This window comes from Pelecanus crispus, chromosome 2 (genome assembly GCF_030463565.1).
Source record: "Pelecanus crispus isolate bPelCri1 chromosome 2, bPelCri1.pri, whole genome shotgun sequence".
In the NCBI taxonomy this organism is placed as follows: domain Eukaryota; kingdom Metazoa; phylum Chordata; class Aves; order Pelecaniformes; family Pelecanidae; genus Pelecanus; species Pelecanus crispus.
The window spans coordinates 126,709,765-126,728,579 of NC_134644.1; the positions used below are offsets into that span (position 1 = coordinate 126,709,765).

The window sequence follows — 18,815 nt, forward strand, 5'->3', positions numbered from 1 at the left end:
ACTGCATCTACAGGAAGAGGCTCCAACTACGCATTACAATTCAGAAGGATCTTGGCAGACTTGGAGAAACTGAAATACCACTGAATAAGGAGAAACAGAAGGTTCTACACATACAAAGGAATAATCAACTGCACAAGTACGTACCAGGATAAAAAAAGCTGTTCTTCAGAAAAGAGACTACAGATCACGAGCAGTGCTAGGCTACCTTGCATTATGCTAATGCTGGAATGCATAAATAGGACTATCATAAATAAGCAAATTAATCATTTTATCTATCAAGCCGTTATTTAAACTGGAATAGTCTGCTCAGTTTTCAGGTCTACACTCCAAGATAGTTGAGAACCGACTCAAAAATATCAAGAGGAGAGAGACAAAAATGGCCAAGGTTTCTGAAAACCCAGAGCACGAGGGAAGGTAGAAGGGTCAGGAGTTCTCTGGTCTAAAGCGAAGAGAGAGGGCAGGCAGAGGTGTTCACCTACATCAAGCAGAAAGGGAGAACCTGCTTTCCATGCATACCAGTTAGGTCAGGTATTAGGAAACTTCCTGCTTGCCAAACCAGTTAAGTAAGGACTCTACGCCACTCAGAGAGACAGGGAAATCTCCACCAGTGCAGGTCTCCGAACACCTTCCTGCAGTAGAGCAGGGACAGCTGATCTGAGGCTGAGATAAGGACCTAGACAGCCTCTCAAAATCCCTTCCAGCACTATTTTCTTCCTCTGCTATGGTTGTAACTAAGGCAGGGATTATCCTTAAGCTTAAGTGGCTGGCCATGACGGGTAGTCAGGAGCGGCTCTAAACGCGTAGCCCTTCCCACCTTTTCGCACCCCTCCTGCAAGCATACTGAATGGCCTAGCGGCACAGTACCCTGGCAGTATGCTCAGGCACATTAGGTCCCATCTGCTTCAGAAAGCGTTTTCCAGTTGAGCTCACTGTCTCAATACCAAATTTAATAATAATAATTTGATATCATGACAATCTGCAAACAGCCCCCAAAAAAGAAGCAGGCATACTTCAGGAGGGTAGTGACATTCCAGAACAAGACATCAGTGGCATTAGTTATTCTGGATGTGCTCGGATAGCTCACAATGCAATTTTGCACAGTAGTATCCTTCATTCATAAATGGTGATAAAACAATTAAATTTAATAATCAACAAGAACCACATCCTCCAAGCAAAAAAAAAAAATTAATAAAAAGACAATATAATCACCACAATTCTTCAGATTTCCCTACTTGTGTTTGCTTTGTGCATGTCCTGCCGGTTTGATTTGTGTTCTCTTTCCTTTTGATTAAAGAAAAATCACCTGGCATCCTTACTCTGCCCTCATTTAAATTTAAATAAAATCTGATATCCTCCACTGAAATTAAAGACATTACGTACCAGTACAAAACAGATCTAAACAAGCAGAATCAGATACCTGATGTATTTATACTTTAAGAAAATAACATAAATATCTCACAATATCAAACAAGCACTGCATACCCTTTTAATATTGTGATCGTTTACGACAAAAGGAACATTTGAAAATGCAAGTATGCTGCTAACACCCGCGTGAATTATTTTATAGAACAATAAAAGTTTATATTAGCAAGATAATTATTACTGAATGCATTCTGTTGTTCCATGTTTTCTGCCTTCTAAGGAAGGTTCAGCAACATATTGATGTTGTATATGACTTATTCTTTTCTCTCAGCCCTCACCTTTGCAGCTTCCCTGTTCAAGGGTATTCAAGTAACACATGTGTTTCTGAAATGCATATAAAAAAAACAAAGCCAAAAAATCCCAGAAAATTATCTTAGGGGACTGCAGTAAGTATCAGCTACTTAAAGAGATGTTATCTGGGGGATAGCATAAGTGATTTCATATATGAGAAGGTTGCCTGTGTGATGATGTCAATGTTCATTACATTACAAATATGGTATAAATAACACAGAAAAAAAAGTCAAGGTAAATTTTTTTTTTAATAAGAGAAAATTAGTACACTTAGATTTCATTTCTGCAAACATTTGTATGCAAATGCAGTCATCCTCTGATGGATCTAATAATTCCAGAGTCAGATAATGATTTTAACTTCACATTAAAAATATGAAAATATAATATAAACATACAAAAACATTTGGCAACACAGTTTGTGTAATACAAAGGATGCCTAAATACTGTGTTTTGGGATTACAGGCTCACTTTTAAAATCTTATATGTTCCTTTGCAATAGTTAATATTTTCTGAAGAGAAAATGGAATAAGAAACGATATTTCAAAATGCACAGCAGGTTCTCTTCTTACTTTCATTTAGAGCCACAACATCTAAGTCATATAATACACAGGATTTCTGCAAAACAAACAAAAGCAAACAATTAAGATAACTAGGACACAACAGTTGAAAAGACTGAATTGTCACATATTATAATATATAGAAGATTTGGTGGGGTCACTGGATATATTTTTCCTTTGAATATTTAATTAAAAGATTGCAGTTTCCTAATAAATTAGATGGAGACTGATGCCCATGCCTGTCCCAGCTTGTTATATTTACATTGGCCTCAAACATCTCTCCTAACTCTGAAGGTGACAGATGATAGAAAGTGTCTTTTGAGGAGACACTACAAACCATATGAACTGATCCTGTAAATCTTTAGTCACATGAATTGTTCTAGATGTACAGGTTCTTCTGTTGACTACACCAATTTTCAATTTGCAGTTAAGTACACTAATCTTTGAAGTGTGGAGCAAGGGGTGCAAAAATCCAGTTGAAAGGAATAGGGAAATATAGAACATCATAGAATCATAGAATCGTTTAGGTGGGAAAAGACCTTTAAGATCATCAAGTCCAACCGTTAACCTAGCACTGCCAAGTCCACCACTAAACCATGTCCCTAAGCACCACATCGACAAGTCTTTTAAATACCTCCAGGGGTGAGGACTCAACCAATTCCCTGGGGCACTCTGTTCCAATGCTTTACAACCCTTTTGGTCAAGAAATTTCTCCTAATATCTAATCTAAAACTCCCCTGGCATAGTACTCATTAAAAAAAGGCACAGATTATTAATTGTTATAAAGGATGTTAACTTGTTTTGCAAAATTCACTAAAATTCTCTATTTTCTTGCCTCTATTTAATAACCAGGAATACCCTCAAATGGAAACAACGCAGTCTTTATCAAGATGAACTATCAAAATAGCACTCCACCCTTGTGAAACATCTATGTACTGATTGCAAAAGCACATTTAAAAAAAAAAAATAATCAGCAAAATCAGGACTCTTCCTTTCAGCAATAAACTCAACTAGATAATTAGTGCTGACCAGAGAAACAATCAAACCCAGTTGTGCAATACAGTACATGTTGCAATCTTGTACTCTAAAACTATGAGCACTGAACCCTGAACTCATGCACAAAGACATAGAGAATATTGTCACATGCCTAGGAAAAAAAATGTCCTAACTTCTCTACTTGCCATTCTCCTGCCTGCTTCTTGGCAGGTTTACCAAGTATGTAATGATACGCAGAGAAGTAAGTACAACCACTGGATTTACCACATTCCTCTCTCAGCCCAAACCCAAAAGCCATAAACAACCATTTGTGACAATAAAGAGAAGCTTCCAGAGAAGACACCTATCTAAAGTGGAATTCACGAAATTCAAAGCACAGGAGAAAGAAGAGGGGGAAAAAAGGCATCATGTAGTACAATGCTAATCATGATTCAGAATTGAGAACCTACACATACAATGTCACACCGTAGTTGAACATTGACTACATCCAGAAAGGTTCACCTAAAATTACTCAGCTGAATCAAAACAAGGGGAAAATAAAAGGTTCCCCCATGTTACAGTAAGCCTTATGCTGAGAATATTTAACGATACCTAAAATTCTGGAAAAGACACATGAAATTTGTTTCCTTTTGCTTTCTGTAGCCATAGTTTTAGCTCTTCCAGCATGCTGGCTGCCCTGTGCCAGGGCCATCCCCACAAAGAGAGCGGCTGAGCCTGTTCCTCCCTGGGGCTGCACAGATGCAGCGAGGCTTCCACAGTGCACACTGCTGGGGGAGAAGACGAAACACCTGGGAAGGGATCAGAAGTGATGAATAGAGGCAGGAGCAGAGGTCAGCAAAGGTATCGTAGTGTCTAAACCTCAGGATGGATGCTGAAGCTGTCATCAATAAAATTATTAACACTTACTGTTCTGACTCTAAGGTATTGGAAGACTGTGACTCACTGATTTTAGGAATTACTTGTCATTAGTCATATATAAATCATGTATGAAGAAATACAGCATGTGCACTTTTACTTGGTTTTTTTGTTGGGAGTCACAAGTGCCAACAGACATTTTTATTACCCTTGAGAGTTCACACAAATTCCAGCATGCAGCTTCATAACTTCTGATTTGTTTTAATTTTTCACACAGTTGTGTAAGGTGCTTGAGTACAGGCATTAGCCATTATGATTTGTGCTAGGTGGAGACAGTATTTGACAGCCTTCAAGCATAGACGGTACATGTAAAGTACGAAAACCTTTTTAAAAGAGGGAGCAAGGCAGAATCAAAGTACACAACCATAACCTCGTCATCTCAAGGAACAAGACACGACTCTGGTTTAGAGATAAGATTCAGGGGGCAGGGGGGAAGCTTTGGAAGATAATGGTAAAATAAGAAATTTAAATTCACTCTCTTGAGACCAAGAAATAACACTGAGCATTGATTATTGTGGACATAAACTGAGTAGGTTTTGTTTCACTCCCACTTTTTCTTCAGAAGAAAAAAATTCAGTTTAAGTAGTAAAGAGTTCTAGAAAAATCCCTGTTTGAACAATTTCAGAATTCAGGTTTCATTTTCTTAACTTTAGAAGAAACAGGTAATTTAAGTGTGTTGCAGGTTATATCTAACTTCATGCTTTCAGTTAAAGGGGAGAAACTTGCCTGTTCCTTAAACAGTGAAGATGCTTACTTGCAAGTATTTTACTACTTAATAGCACTTTAGTGGCGAGTAAGCTGTTCAGGTATCCTTAGCAAGGATCCTCAGTACTAGAAGTGATTAAGAATGGTGAAACATATTTGACAATGAAATGGTTCACATAATCTGTAAAATCATTATCTGATAGTAGTTCATCAACAAATTAGCCAGGACAGAAAGACAAGAATCACCTCTCCACAAATAAAGAAGAGGTCATAGTTTGTTTTAAAAGCCATTTAAAAGTTGAGAACTTTAAGAATCACTTCAGTTTGATAAGACTACTCCATACAGGATCTTCATCAAGCAAACAAGGGCCTGGGATTCATTTAAGCAAATGTGCTATACACACATTTAAAAAATGCACATTCATAACCTGAAGGGACACTACGAGTCCTGCATAAAGCGCTGAAGGAACAATCAAGCGATCCCACGTAGTGCTCGTCAGCTTCAGCCCAGCCTTGGAAGTGGTGGGGGCACCTTCCTCTCCTGAAATTACAGCAGGGAGGTATGCAAATCTCTCCCACTTGCAAGAACAAGGCGGGCAGCATTCCTTCTTCAGGGCTCCCTGAACACTAACACTTCCAGCTCACATTTCAGCTCAGCCTGTTGGAACTCACGCCCCAACAAGCCAGCCAACAAACAGCAGAAAACTGTGGAAAGGTGAGAAGAACCAAAATGGTACCGAGAAACTCAGATTTCCACTTCAGCATCTTGGGCAAAGTGGGGTTTTGAAAATACTGCCAGAGACACAGGTGCTGCTCTACCCTGCAGTGATTTTAGTAAGACGTTGAAACCTTCTGCTATCAAATACTAGTTTTTCCTGTTAAATAGCACAGCAGACATCTCTCACCTAACAGGCATGTATCTGTTTAAGCTGGTTTTAAGCTCTCTGCTGAATCAGTGGAGAAAATCAGACAGGATGAACTGCTCTCCACAGCTGGCTGTCTCTCCTCCCCAGCTCTAAGCCAAGTTTGTATCACTAGTGTTCAATAGATACCTAACTTCTAGACACAGGAATTGTGATGAGATGGCTGAGATGCCACATGTTTTTTGTCTTTTTTTTTTTTTTAAATCAGGGAAAGAAAGCTAAGCTGGTATACAAAGGCAAATATCATAAAAAAATAAGGGAAGCTCTTTGAATGGCTTCTAATGGAGTACACTTATAAATCTTGAGCTGCCCGTTCCTTGCTGGAAAACTGCTCAGATTAGCAGTGTCATACCAAGTTGGATTCACCTACTCCGGCACCACTTCTTGGTATTTTGATACTGGTTTAGTTATTTTGGTGGTGTGGTCCACTATGGGTTCGGAAGAATTTTACCCTGTACATTTCAATGCCCTCATGAAAGGCAGACCTGGAGTGCCTGTGGGAAAACTATGGGCTTTAGAGAAACAAGCAGAAGGGACTGTAACTGAAGTTACTATTATTTACTTGAAATGCCAGGGATTTTTATTCTCTCTAATGACAAAATGATCATACTTAATGACCACAATCATTTCATTTATATTTAACAGTGATAGTTGACAAAGACTGGCAAAGCATGGCAGAGAACCACGTGACTCTCTGCCTGAACTGCCAGCAGAGAGGGCTCAGTTATTAAGATCAGTCTTGCCATTTTCTTGACGTGTATCTTCCCTGTATTCTATAATTCAAATTACTTGTTCAAAATGCAAGACAGTCCTCTTGCAACAGGAACGGGCAGGACAGGGCACAAGCAGTATCAAGCAAGAGCTAGGGATGTATTAGCAGGGAAAGCAATCCCTGGGGGGACACAGACAGGAGCAGGAGAGGATATGGGGTCAGGCACAGCAGGATCTAACTGCTGCAGAACACCTCTCTCAAGAAATGGGTAGTAAGTCCTTGCTCCCAAATATTCCACAATGTCTAAAACATCTAACCCACTGACAAAGTGTGGGTCTCTATCTCCCTCTTCTGTTAATACCACGTAGACTCTAACAATGTTGTCCTGCCACTAGTTATTTCACAAACTTGAGAAGACAGCTGTGCTCTTACCCTAAGGTTCCTCAACCCTACAGATTGTCTCTGTAAGGATTAATATAGTTGCACCTCAAAAACCCTATTTAAGAGAGCAGTCCGGCTTCGAAGTCAGAATCTTGCAGAAGCAGCAAATGCCAGAGGTCAGTCAACTACGTAACATTCCTTTGGTCTCCTGGAGTTTAATTTATTTACCTTTAATCGTATGAAACCACATAGGCTGAGATATGGAGTCCTCTATAATCAACGGAGAGAGAAAGGCACCTTCAGAACACAATTTTATCCCAAAAAGATGCATCTCTTTTCATTGAATAGAGTGATTCCAGACAACCACATCAGACCAGTCATGTAAATTTTAGCTGGCTAAGGTTGCACGCTAAGATGAATCTCATGCCCTATACTCAAATGTTATGATTAAGTTTTGATTTACATGACCTAATTATATGGTACTGTTTCCAAAAGAGTATCTGGCTCATTCCATGTCCGGAACAGACTTACTTTTTTTTTTTTTCTTCATTAAACAAGTTAGTGTATTAAAGTTATGTACCAGCACTAAGAGAGTTGGTACCATTTACCCTCTTTGCTTTAATCTCTGTACCTTGGTGCCCATGTGTGCAATGCTGAATGTACTACCTAATGTTACTAAGCAGGTTATGAAGATAAAAATCTAAAATAGATCTAAAACACAGCATTACAAGCATTATGAAAAACCTCATGAAGAAATTAATATTCTGTGGTCAGTACAAGATAAATAAAGGGCAAATAAAGCCTGGGGCTCCATGTGTGACTGAGGATAATAAAGAAACACTATATGTGCACTGCTGGAGACACAGGGATCTTTTGGACAAACTAACAAGTCCATGAACCTCGGCAATAATGAAACCCGATTTCCTACGGATTTTGGTCTTGCAGTGACTTAAATTGGATCTCCGCAATCCAAGCTCCAGCTGGAGTGGCTGGTTGAAACATTTTTCAGTCTCTCTGTGTAGTCATCTCTGTCTAATACTGTATGAACTCATGCTGGAGACTTTCCTTCTGCAGAGTACTCTGCCTCTCCTCCACCCAGCACCTTATTTTCAAGGAACTCCTCAGGAGCTCAACTATCTTTTTGTTTGACCTGTCAAATTTGTTTAAAACGAGCTAGCAAGTTCCAAAGGTACTTTAGGAGCAAAGGAATTGGACACACATTGTAATCTCAAAAATCTTCTTGCCATAGGAGAGGAAGGTAAAGAGGTCAAGGAAGGACAGAATTGACACCTGCTACTTCTGAATGTTCATCTCAAATGACATCCAGCTATTAAACGTTAAATGTTACTCTCAACAGCACAGGGAAAGTTCTTAAATGGATTTTGACTGTTTTCTGCTCAGCAGATACGTGTTTGTTTAATATTATATTAAAACAATCTTAGGAGTCAATGACTTCTGGGAGGTAGGCAGAACATAAGTCTTGGTTAGTTTTATAGCAGTCTTCAGAAAGGGGTAAAAACGTCTTTTTTTGTTCTTGTTGAATACTGTTTCCCTCCTTTTGCTCCTAGTTTAGAAAAATACCAACCACCACACCCACAAAGACAGAAATACAAAGGCTTGTAAATTTTTTTTTAAAAAGCTAGTCGAGAAGAGTACTGCTCATCAGCCATGAAACCAAACAACACGAAAGTGCAAATACTAACTGCATTCTGGGTGGTATTTTTTTTTGTTTTGGTTGTTTTTTGAGGACTGGCTCACAAGTACAAATAGTTCACTGGCAACCAGAAGCATTGTTAAGGAACAGCTACCATCTATTAATGAACAGGTTTAGGCATATCTGAGACTCATAAGAATTGTGGATAAATAAAATACTGGTGTTATTTGTCAACATGTCTAAGCAAACCTCTGGAATAAGCTGTGTCATTACCATTAATTGCCACTGCAGCCTTTCGAATACAATCAAATCAGTTATTATTATCTGGTTGGTTTGAAAATTGTGAGTTCTCAAAAATATGGCATGACTCCTTAGCTGTTACCAATGTAAGCTGTCAAATAACATCTGCTTGTTGTAATGAGACTACTACCCCTGTAAATTAGAGCTGTAGGATTGAGACCCAGCATAGAATGGCTGAGATGATAAATATCTGAAAGATCAAGCAGCACTTCAGTTATCTGAATCGCTGGGATACAGAAGTCGTCTCTCTCCCTTAAGCTCACTACAAGTAAAACCACAAAAGAAGAGATAGGAAAATGCAGCACAAAATAACAACAATACAAACTTGTCTTTTTTTTTGTCTGACACATTTTAATGTGTGTTTTTCCCAATCCTCCACTGAACCACATCTTGTTCTAAATTTCAAGAGAATCAAGAAGCTCATTACTTCTGTATGAGCTCTATAACTCTGGACATTGATCTTCCCCATCCACAGGACTGTTTTCTGTAGATTTAGTTAATAATGAAATGCCCGTAGTGAACAAAGAGTGTATATAAAAAATCCCTAGATTTCCTCAGATTAATACAGCCTACTGCAATGCATCTGAAAATGGTTTACTGTCTCCCAGCCTGCCCTGCCTATCTATCTTACTTCTGAATGACCTCCATATACTTCCCAAAAGCATGGCCATGATAGACTTTTCTAGGGAGTTCCTTAAAACAAGTTTCCTCTCTGGGACTGGTAAAGCAATGACATACTTCCACTGAAGCACCTGACCAGTCTGGGATAGCTGGTCCTATTGCAGAAGTAAGGGAGGCCCAATATCCTGCTACCTCAGACATAGGTGTCTTGGGCCACAACACTGCAAAGCTGTTATCTCCTTTTTACAATCAGCAAGTACATATTTTACCACTACAGAATGGATGTACGACTGAAGCGATCTCAGACTGGCATCTATCATGTCATTTTTCACAGCTACTAGTCACACTTCCTACTACATTTTCCCTTCTCCAAAATTTCATCAGTTAGAGGAAGTTAAAATTCAAGTACTACATTCAGATTTCACAGTTTTGTGAACAAGCAAATTATTTTGTCGAACCTGAAAACCATGATGAAACTGTATTGTAGATTTTTTTTTTCACTGTGAACTCTTTCTTATTAGGCCAGTGGCAAAACCAATTGGGCTAAAGGAGCCTTGTTTAAATCAACAAATGTGTTTCACTGAAAATGGCAAATTATCCACCAAAGTAATGGTACGTCATGCCCCATCAGGGATTGCAAACATTTCTAGATAAGGTGAAATGTTACTACAGACAAACTTGACAAGTTCTCATGGACATATTTTCCAAACACACATACATGCACAGAGTGTACCGCTGTATTCTCAAGCAGTTCTAATTAAAGCCGTGCAGTAATATAACATTTTCAACATGGCCTGAATTTGTTTGCATGTCCACACTACAAAACCCATGAATTTTCATGAAGCTGAATAGGAAAACTAAAGTTCCACTTGAAGTAAAATAAGTGGAGAGAATCTTCATGTGAGAAATAGCCAAACATCATTTCTGCACGCTGCAGAGAATTCTCTCAGATCTTACCCAAATGCACCATGCAGAAATGCTCGCTTCACACATATTTGTCTTTGCAGCAGTTATGATCATAGTTACTGTTTTGTAGTTTTAATGCTTCATACTAACAAACGTATTCTCTATTTACAGTAGACAATGTCTTTTTCATTTACAAGAAAATCAGAGTTACTTTATTTGAGACTTTTTGCCAACTATTCAGGGACCTGGCATTATCGTCCTGTTCTAAATGATATTTGACTGTTGAGTTGCTGAGCTTCATCTTCATGCTAAAGGAATCAAAAGCTTTTTTTTTTCCTCCCCCAAAATAACCAACTACAACTTGTATTATTGTATAATACGACAGGACCTTGATTTAGAAGCAGTCCAACCCTGAGCTATTATTCTGACCACCCCCTGTGGCTACTTAATCAAAACACTGCAACTTGTGACTTTGTCCGTAATTTTGCTCATTTATCTTTATTATGACTTCAAGAGTATTCGGAATGGAAGGTTAGTTTTGTATAACTAATATTGGTGATGAATGGCAATGATAATGCATTGCATGAAGAACATCCATTAATGTCTAAAATAATATTCTACTGTCTAAAAATAAATTGCGATGCAAAACATTTTCAGAGCTAATTAACAATAATTCAGTCCTACAAAAGTATTGCAACTCTGAGGAGTAAGGACATTTAAGCCAACACACTAGAGGTAGCTAGAGATGCTGACTCTGACAGCTACAATATTGATTCTACCACTAATTAACTCAAATCTTTAGGTCCCAGTAACTTCAAAAGCAGTAGCGTAAATCATCCAAACAAACAGCTATGAACTTTGGATAAAAAATTTCATTGCTGAACATGAAAGGTCTGCTCATTCCATCAGCGTGCAGCATCTTCACAGTATGCATATTCTGCAGAAACCTACAGGAAAAAGGAATCTTCCTGGCTCAGAAGTGGAACTACTCTAGAGCTGTTAACCTCTCCCTTGAAGAAAAGTGTGGGAAGGAAAGCCACAAATGCAGTTTTCCTGAATTTTCACCTTCTCTCTGAACTGTATTTTACCTGCTTCCCTCTTCTGTTGTTCTCTTCTCCCGCAATTCTTCTCCCCCACGTTCCTCCTCTGTATGTCTACAGCTACAGGATCCCCCCAAAATATTAACTCTATAATGCAAAACCAGCACTAGCATGCTTTGCTAAACCTCTTCTGTATTTACAGCCTTGTTTACCCAACCTGTCAAGAAAAATGTCCCATTTTCTTTCTACTTAGAAAAGGAGCCTACCTTTTCCAGTATTTCCTGAGTCAAGAGTGAGAATGCATCCTCAATGTTCACATTATCTTTAGCACTGGTTTCAAAAAAGGGTATTCCATGTTCCCAAGCAAGCTGAAAAACAAATGTAGGCAATGGGATGAACAGTCTTTGGGAAAAAAGCGCTTCCTAATGAAGATATGGAGAGATACGGAGGTGTTCTGACAGCTTCTAACATGCTATATAAACACTGATTAAGTAAATGTCAGTTCAGTAAAGTACTCTGTATTCATCCTCAGTTTATAAATTTCAGGTAACTCTTAAAACATCCTTCTTAAATTTCTGCATTTTCAAAACAGCTTTTTTAACCTATCTTTACTTGTAAATAAGAAGAATAAACTCTAGTGGGTCTGTTCTCAATGTTTTGATCTACTTAGAAAATGAACTGTCTCCTAGGCAATTATTTAGAGGAAACTAATGGAGTGCCTGCAGAAAAGTGTAGATAAAAATGTGACAAAAACTGTAGAAAGAGAGGCATGATGAAATACAAAAAAAGAGATGCTCCTTTTTACCAGAGAGAGAGAAGCACAGATAACAGGCAAGAAGGAACAGATATGTGTGCGAAAATATTTTATGGTAAGAAGAGAGAAAATACTTCAAAGAAAAGGGCAGCGTAGCTTTTACATTGGTTGATTTTGTTTAATTTACTCATGTTCTCTCATTTCCAGTGTATTTCCCTTACAGATAGCTTAGAGATATGTTGGCATGAGGGGAAAAAAAAAACCAAACAACAAAATCCATAGCTTTTTAAGGTCCTAAACTTTTTCTAATTTATACAGTTAAATACATGGAGAAAAACAGGTGCATCATTGCCTCCCAAAGGAGGTGGCCAAGGTGGGAATAACATCTGCCAGAAAAACACAGTGGGAGAATCTATTTATTCCCTTTGCAATGGATCCCTTCTCGGTACACATCTGGAGAATATGATCCCAGGCAAAGAAAATACCCTACTGCTTATAATATACAGAAAATCCTATCATTACTAACCACTTAATGATTTATCTGGAAGGCTCCTCATTAGGATAAAAAGTCTAATGTTGCCAGTATGTTTTCTTTCAATGAGCTCTACAAGTAACAAATTAATGCTTTACAAAAACTCCAAAAGCACGCATGAAGGTACAAGAATTGGACTTCAAAGTTTTAGTCAACATACAATGAAGATTTTATTAAAGGTAGAAAAAAAAAGTAAGCAAAATGGTTTCTTTTCCAAAATGCTATAAGAACATGTAATTTTAAAAATAAAGATGAGATCTGGACTGTTTCCTAAGACAGACTGCTTCATAAGGGATTCTAAAACTCCAGCTGACTGCTATGAACTGTTTTCGGTACTGCAGCAACTTGTTACGGGAAGTTAAGATCATATGACTATTGGCAAATGTCAATGACAGTGATGCATAATGGTACCTTAAGAAAAATACAGGCAATAAAAAATACTGGTCTCGTAAAGGGGAGAACACTGGTTTGCAACTTATAAAGTACACAGAATCTACTATTAAATATTCCTTTTTTACTTTTTTGTGTCATGTAGTAGATTCCTAGAGGCTACCTACGCACAAACTCTGATGAACACAAACCTTTTAATCATGGAATCACAGAAATCATTTGGAAAGATAACCCGACTTGAAATGGGACTACTGCCCATACAGTACAGGGTCAGCCATAGCCTTGCCCACCTAAGTCTTGAAATCCGCCAACGATGGAGATTCTATAACCTTTATGGGACCGTCTTCCATGGCTACATCACCCTTCTAATGCAACTGGTTCTCCTTATCTCCAACCCGAACCTCTCAAGCCAGGACTTGTGTCTGCCACCCCTTGCTTTATTGTCTGCCTCTACTGAGAAGAGTCTATTTCTGTCATTCCTCTAACTACACTTCAATTGCTGTAGACCAGTAACTGCTCCTTGGCCTCCTCCTTACGCAGCTCCCTCAGTTCTCCTCATGGATTACTGGTAATAGACCCCAATCATCTTTGTAGCTGTCTGCTGGACCCTTTGCAGTTTCTCAACACCCTTCTTGAAATGAGAGTGCCAAAGCGGGACGCAATATTCCATGTGGCCTTGCCAGCACTAAGCAGAGCGGGTAATAATCTCCCCAGATCTACCAGCCATTATCCTTCTAATGCAGCCCAGCATGCTTTTAAGCAATGAGAGAACACTGTTGACTTATATGCAAGCTGGTGTTCATTGTAACCCACCAGTCCTTTGCAGCAGGGCAGCGACTCATGCCTGGGATTATTCCATCCCCAGTGTAAATCTTTGCACTGCTTACTGGATTTCATGATGTTTCTGTTGGCCCAGTTCTCAAGTTTATCAAGGTCCCACAGAATTGGTATTCTCCTACTCAGTGTGCCAGTCACACCCCTTAACCTCAGGTCACATGCAAATCTCCTTGTATCATCAGCCAGATCACTGATGAAGATGTTGAACAACGTGAGCCCCAGTACACACCTCTGATGTGCTCTCCTCATTACTAGCTAACAACCAGACACACAGCCTTCGATCGCTACCCTTTGCCTCTGATAGTCCAGCCAATTTTTAGTCCACCTAATGGTCCACTCGTCCAGCCCACATCTCCTAGCTTCCAAGTGAGGATGCCATGGGAGAGGGTGACAAAAGCCTTATTAAATTCAAGATGTATCACAACCACCGCTCTTCCCTTGTTAACACAGTCATTTCCTGGCATCATAGAAGGCAACCAGGGTGGTGAAGCACAATTTGCCCTGTGCTGACTACTCCAGATTATCTTTGTGTCCTTTATGTCCTTGGAAAAGCATGACAACATGCTCCACAATCCCTCCACCGACTGAAGCAAGGCTGACTGACTGTAGTTCCCTGAACCCTCTTCCTTGCCTTTTTTAAAGATAGGTACCATGCTGCAAAGTCCTCTAGAAAGATGGAAAAATGCAACAGTCCAGTGTTAAAGCAGTTGGAAGTATGAACACAGCTTTGGCTACTCCCTCTCATAAAGAAACTGGAAAGGCACATTCAAACGTTACTTTAAAATAAAATAAAATAAAATAAAATGCCTAAATAAATTTACAAACCTATGGGAAGTATTCTATACTATTGGGAAATGTTATTTTATATTATCCTTGAGAACAGTTTGGAGATCTTGAGTGAAATAAGCTCATATCTTACATACAATAACAAAATAAATAATGCCAGTATCTCTTCCAAGGTGAAATTTAATTCCAATTGTTCATTTCTTTTACCTCAAAATATACTACTTCCTAGCAAAGTGCTGCTATGATTTCTTAGTGTTGAATCAGAGATGTGTCTGAAATATTCCTAGAACTGTGCAGAATTTTTTTTCCGTTTTGTACCCTTAAAATCAGTTTTGAAGTCAGGAACATGAAGACAGCAAAAGCAAAAAAAGGAAGAATATTTTACTTGGCTCCTTCTGTTAGAAGGATTTGATAGGAGAAAACCAGCCACATTCTACCAAGTCATATAACCTTCAACATTTTTATTTTTCAGAGAAAAAGATAATGTTGGGGGGGGCGGGGGGGGGGGGAGAATCCAAGAAGGTTGAGTTCAAACTTTTCTCAATGTGAATAAAAAGCTACTAATACAAGAAAATACTTCGTAGTGTTAAAATTAAATATATCAATTTCTGAGTGATCAAAATTATATAATTACAAACCAAAACAAACAAAAAAATTCCCAGCATTAAATTAGTCTATGAAGTGGCATACAATGGCCACTCACTTATGACAGATTGTTACAGAAATGCCAACATAGATGACAAGATTCTCAGGGAACCTAGGGGTCTTCTCTGCAAGACTCTAAACAGAACAATACTTACAGCTCATACTCACAGGGTAATATGAAATATGCAAGTATGAATTATTATGTGGTAGAATTAGTATCAAACTATTTTCCCCTCTTAATAAGGATATTTTCTTCTTTGGAGTGAGAAGACAATTATTAGCTCACTCTCTGCTAATGGAATCTTTCTTCATCTGGTTCAGTCAGATCCTTTAGTGTTTGTAAATCACATTAAAAGAAGAAATAGTATAACCGAAGAGTTGCCTTGCCTCAAAAGACAGGAGAAATCTAGAAAGCAGACTCATTGGTGAGGAGGTAATGATTTGTTTCTGAAGAAAATGCTACATTAAGAGAAATTTTGATTGCATGGTTAAGGACACAGAAGTCAGAAAATGTCACAGTTAATACCATATGCAAAACCCTACTACTGCCCTCTTGTGCACATGCATCCAGTGACTCCAGATTTCTGACAGTGCATTCTTTGAGTGAGAGTATACATGTATTTTTCAGCAACCTTCTTCCTTGTACACAGATACAGTACATTAACATTGAAAAGTGTCTTGCATACGAACAACGAACTTCCAAAAGTTTCTATTTCTAATGCTGTTGAAAAGGTGATGCTATTTTTTAACATTCCCTAATCTGGGATTATATAATTGGCAAGAAATTATGAGTGTTCTTTTCTTTAAACACAGGACATCCTGCCTGACTCACCATGCCTGAAAGCATAACAGAAGGGTTCATTCCAAGTTCCAGACAACAGATGCATACAGTTTACAGTTGCAAAATTTACTGGTATAGAGGACATGCTCTCCTGTAACATTTAGTCACTATCACAATTTCTTCTGCCATAGCAGGGCTCCTGGATTTCTTCATTGGTTCTCAGCGACAGTAATTTGCCATCGCCTTTAAAACAGCACTCCCCACTTAACTCCAGTTCTTCCCCTACACATGGTCAGCAGGTATAAACTATACTGTAGTCTCAGCTGTATGACACATACACAGTTAGATCTAGGGGGGACTGGATGTTCCCTAAATGTATCTGTCTAGCATTATTTAGGGCTATTAGTAGACAATGCAGATCACTGTGCACAGGCTGCCAGAATAGTTCTTTATAGTCAGGCTGTAGCAAAAAAAAAATCAATGATGGGTGGTACCAGAAAAATGATGCAGAATGTATTATGCATTATATCTTAGTATTCCACATTAAAACAGTACTCTGAAAATGCAGAGTCTAAAATATTTTTAGTTTTAACTCAAAATACAAGATTTCTATTGTAACACCTAAAACTTTTAAAGTGCACTTTAACCTTTAAAATAAAAATCAGTATTCTAAAGAGATCAGCTAGGAGTTACTTATGTATCTCAGCTCATATGTTAAAAGAAACCAAACACTCCAGAACTCCACAACTGTTCCTCTGGAGCAATTCCTAATACAATTTTTGGAATTCAGGAACTTTTTATCATTTTCAGTGTAACACCTTGTAGTCACACACTAAGATACTCAGGAGAACCCAAAGAAAGTACCAATGATACCTTTTCTCCTTTCTGTTTTGGTACTACACGTTCTGACTCCTTATCACACTTGTTGCCCAACAGTATTACATCCACTTCATCACCTGCTTTCTGAAAGAGAACCAGCATTAATAAGTGTCAAGTAAGAAAAAAGCAAACAACAAAAGCCCTTCGCCTTCAGCTCACACTAACCTTCAACACTTTATTTCCTTGAAAGTAAAGGCTAAATTCTGTCCGACCTTTTCATATGTGGAAATATTTTCCATCAGTTACTGGGATTTGGAGGAAAACAACAAGATTGCAAAGAGCAGAAAAAAGCCACTTACAAATGCAGGGCATAATTTCCAACCCCTTTCATAAGGTATGAAGTACATGGTGCATGGGCACCATCTTCTGATGAATGCTCCACCTTGAGGCTTTAAAGTGACAGGAAATGCCCTGAATTCACAGACACTGCCCTCCCTAAAGTACTGGGTTCATGGATTAGCATATGAGTCAGGTCTACATCCAGCACTTACAAGTAAAAAGGAAGGAATTTGCTGCACCTGAAAAATCACCTCTCTGTGCTTCACTTTTGCACACAGACAGTAAAATTACATTAACAGTGTTCAAACTCAACATAAACGTTTGATTTTAATGAAGTGAAATTTAAAAACCTCACTTATTTCAAAAGGAAGAAAAATCTAGCTTTTTGACCTTGTCTCCATCCTTCGTTCCACTAATCCAGCTACGTACATGGTGACTGTGAAATGCACTGGGTGCTTTACCTCAGTGTTATTTTAAGATAAGCCATTGTAACTATACATGACTGGAATAATGACAAGGAAAGGGAACAGTTCTGCAACAACACCTGGAAACTGAAAACTGGCATTTGTTGTGAAAATTCTAATATTTAAGCCCACTTTTGGTGCTTAAACGGAGGAAACTGAGGGTCTCAATCTAGAGACAATTAAAACTAACATGGTCTGATCCCATGGCTTATATTCTCAAAGTATATGCTCACACAGCTTCTCTTGAGGAGTCAAAAAGCCTGGTCTCAGGCTGCAGGTCTCTCTACAAGGACATTGATGGAATCTCTGATCTCTGTCAAAGTCTTAATTTTTATAACTTTGCCATAAGACAAAAATCAGACACAATCCTCTTCCCCAGAGCTCACATGCATGCACATGGATACATGTCCCTCTCTTCAGAGAAATGCAAAGAAAATCCTCTATTCATTAAAGGATGAGAGAATCATTATTTTTAGTCTATTTGCACTTTTACAACTAAGTTGTCTTATTTAAAGAGTAGAGCAGTAAGCACAATTTATTACTAAGGAACTCTATTTCATTTTTTGTAATCCACTCTCATTTTAGCATCAGCTAATCTCATTTCATACCCACCACTGATGTTCAAGGTAATGTAGTATTAAAATGAAGTAAGCTCAACATAAGAGTACAAAGTACAGGCCTAAAATAATGAATCAATCTAACCTGGATTAATAGACCAAAATGTTGGCTGTTTCAGAATGCATTGGAGCTTTACTCATTAAGGTCAATGGCTCTCCTACATAAACTCACATACATCAGTCCCTAAAATACAGTAAACAGACAATTTAATCTCATCACATAATCAACTTTTTATTTGGAAGAGGACTGTACGTAGCTGAAGTGACATTTGACTTTACTCTGAAGTAAAAGGTCAATGGGAAATACTTGCATACTGTATGTACAAAACCATTAAATTCATCCTGTAACTGTAACTTTATTTCTGTACAAACAGCACAAATTTTTGCAATAGGAATGTTCTTTCTAAACAGCTTCAAATAATAACAAA

The 18,815-nt window shown here is 38.3% G+C and overlaps 1 protein-coding gene across 1 annotated transcript in view; it reads right to left on the reverse strand.

Annotated features, from left to right (window-relative positions):
- Positions 1 to 2,253: 2,253 nt before the first annotated feature.
- The window catches only part of LOC104027433 (ras-related protein Rab-10), a 30,747-nt gene continuing 14,185 nt past the window's right edge, over positions 2,254 to 18,815 (reverse strand). Inside the window, exons 4-6 of the mRNA XM_075705785.1 lie at positions 17,022 to 17,111; positions 11,690 to 11,791; positions 2,254 to 2,328 (exon numbers count right to left, since the gene is read on the reverse strand). Coding sequence (XP_075561900.1) covers positions 2,254 to 2,328; positions 11,690 to 11,791; positions 17,022 to 17,111 — 267 coding nt within the window. The remainder of the gene's footprint in view (positions 2,329 to 11,689; positions 11,792 to 17,021; positions 17,112 to 18,815) is intronic.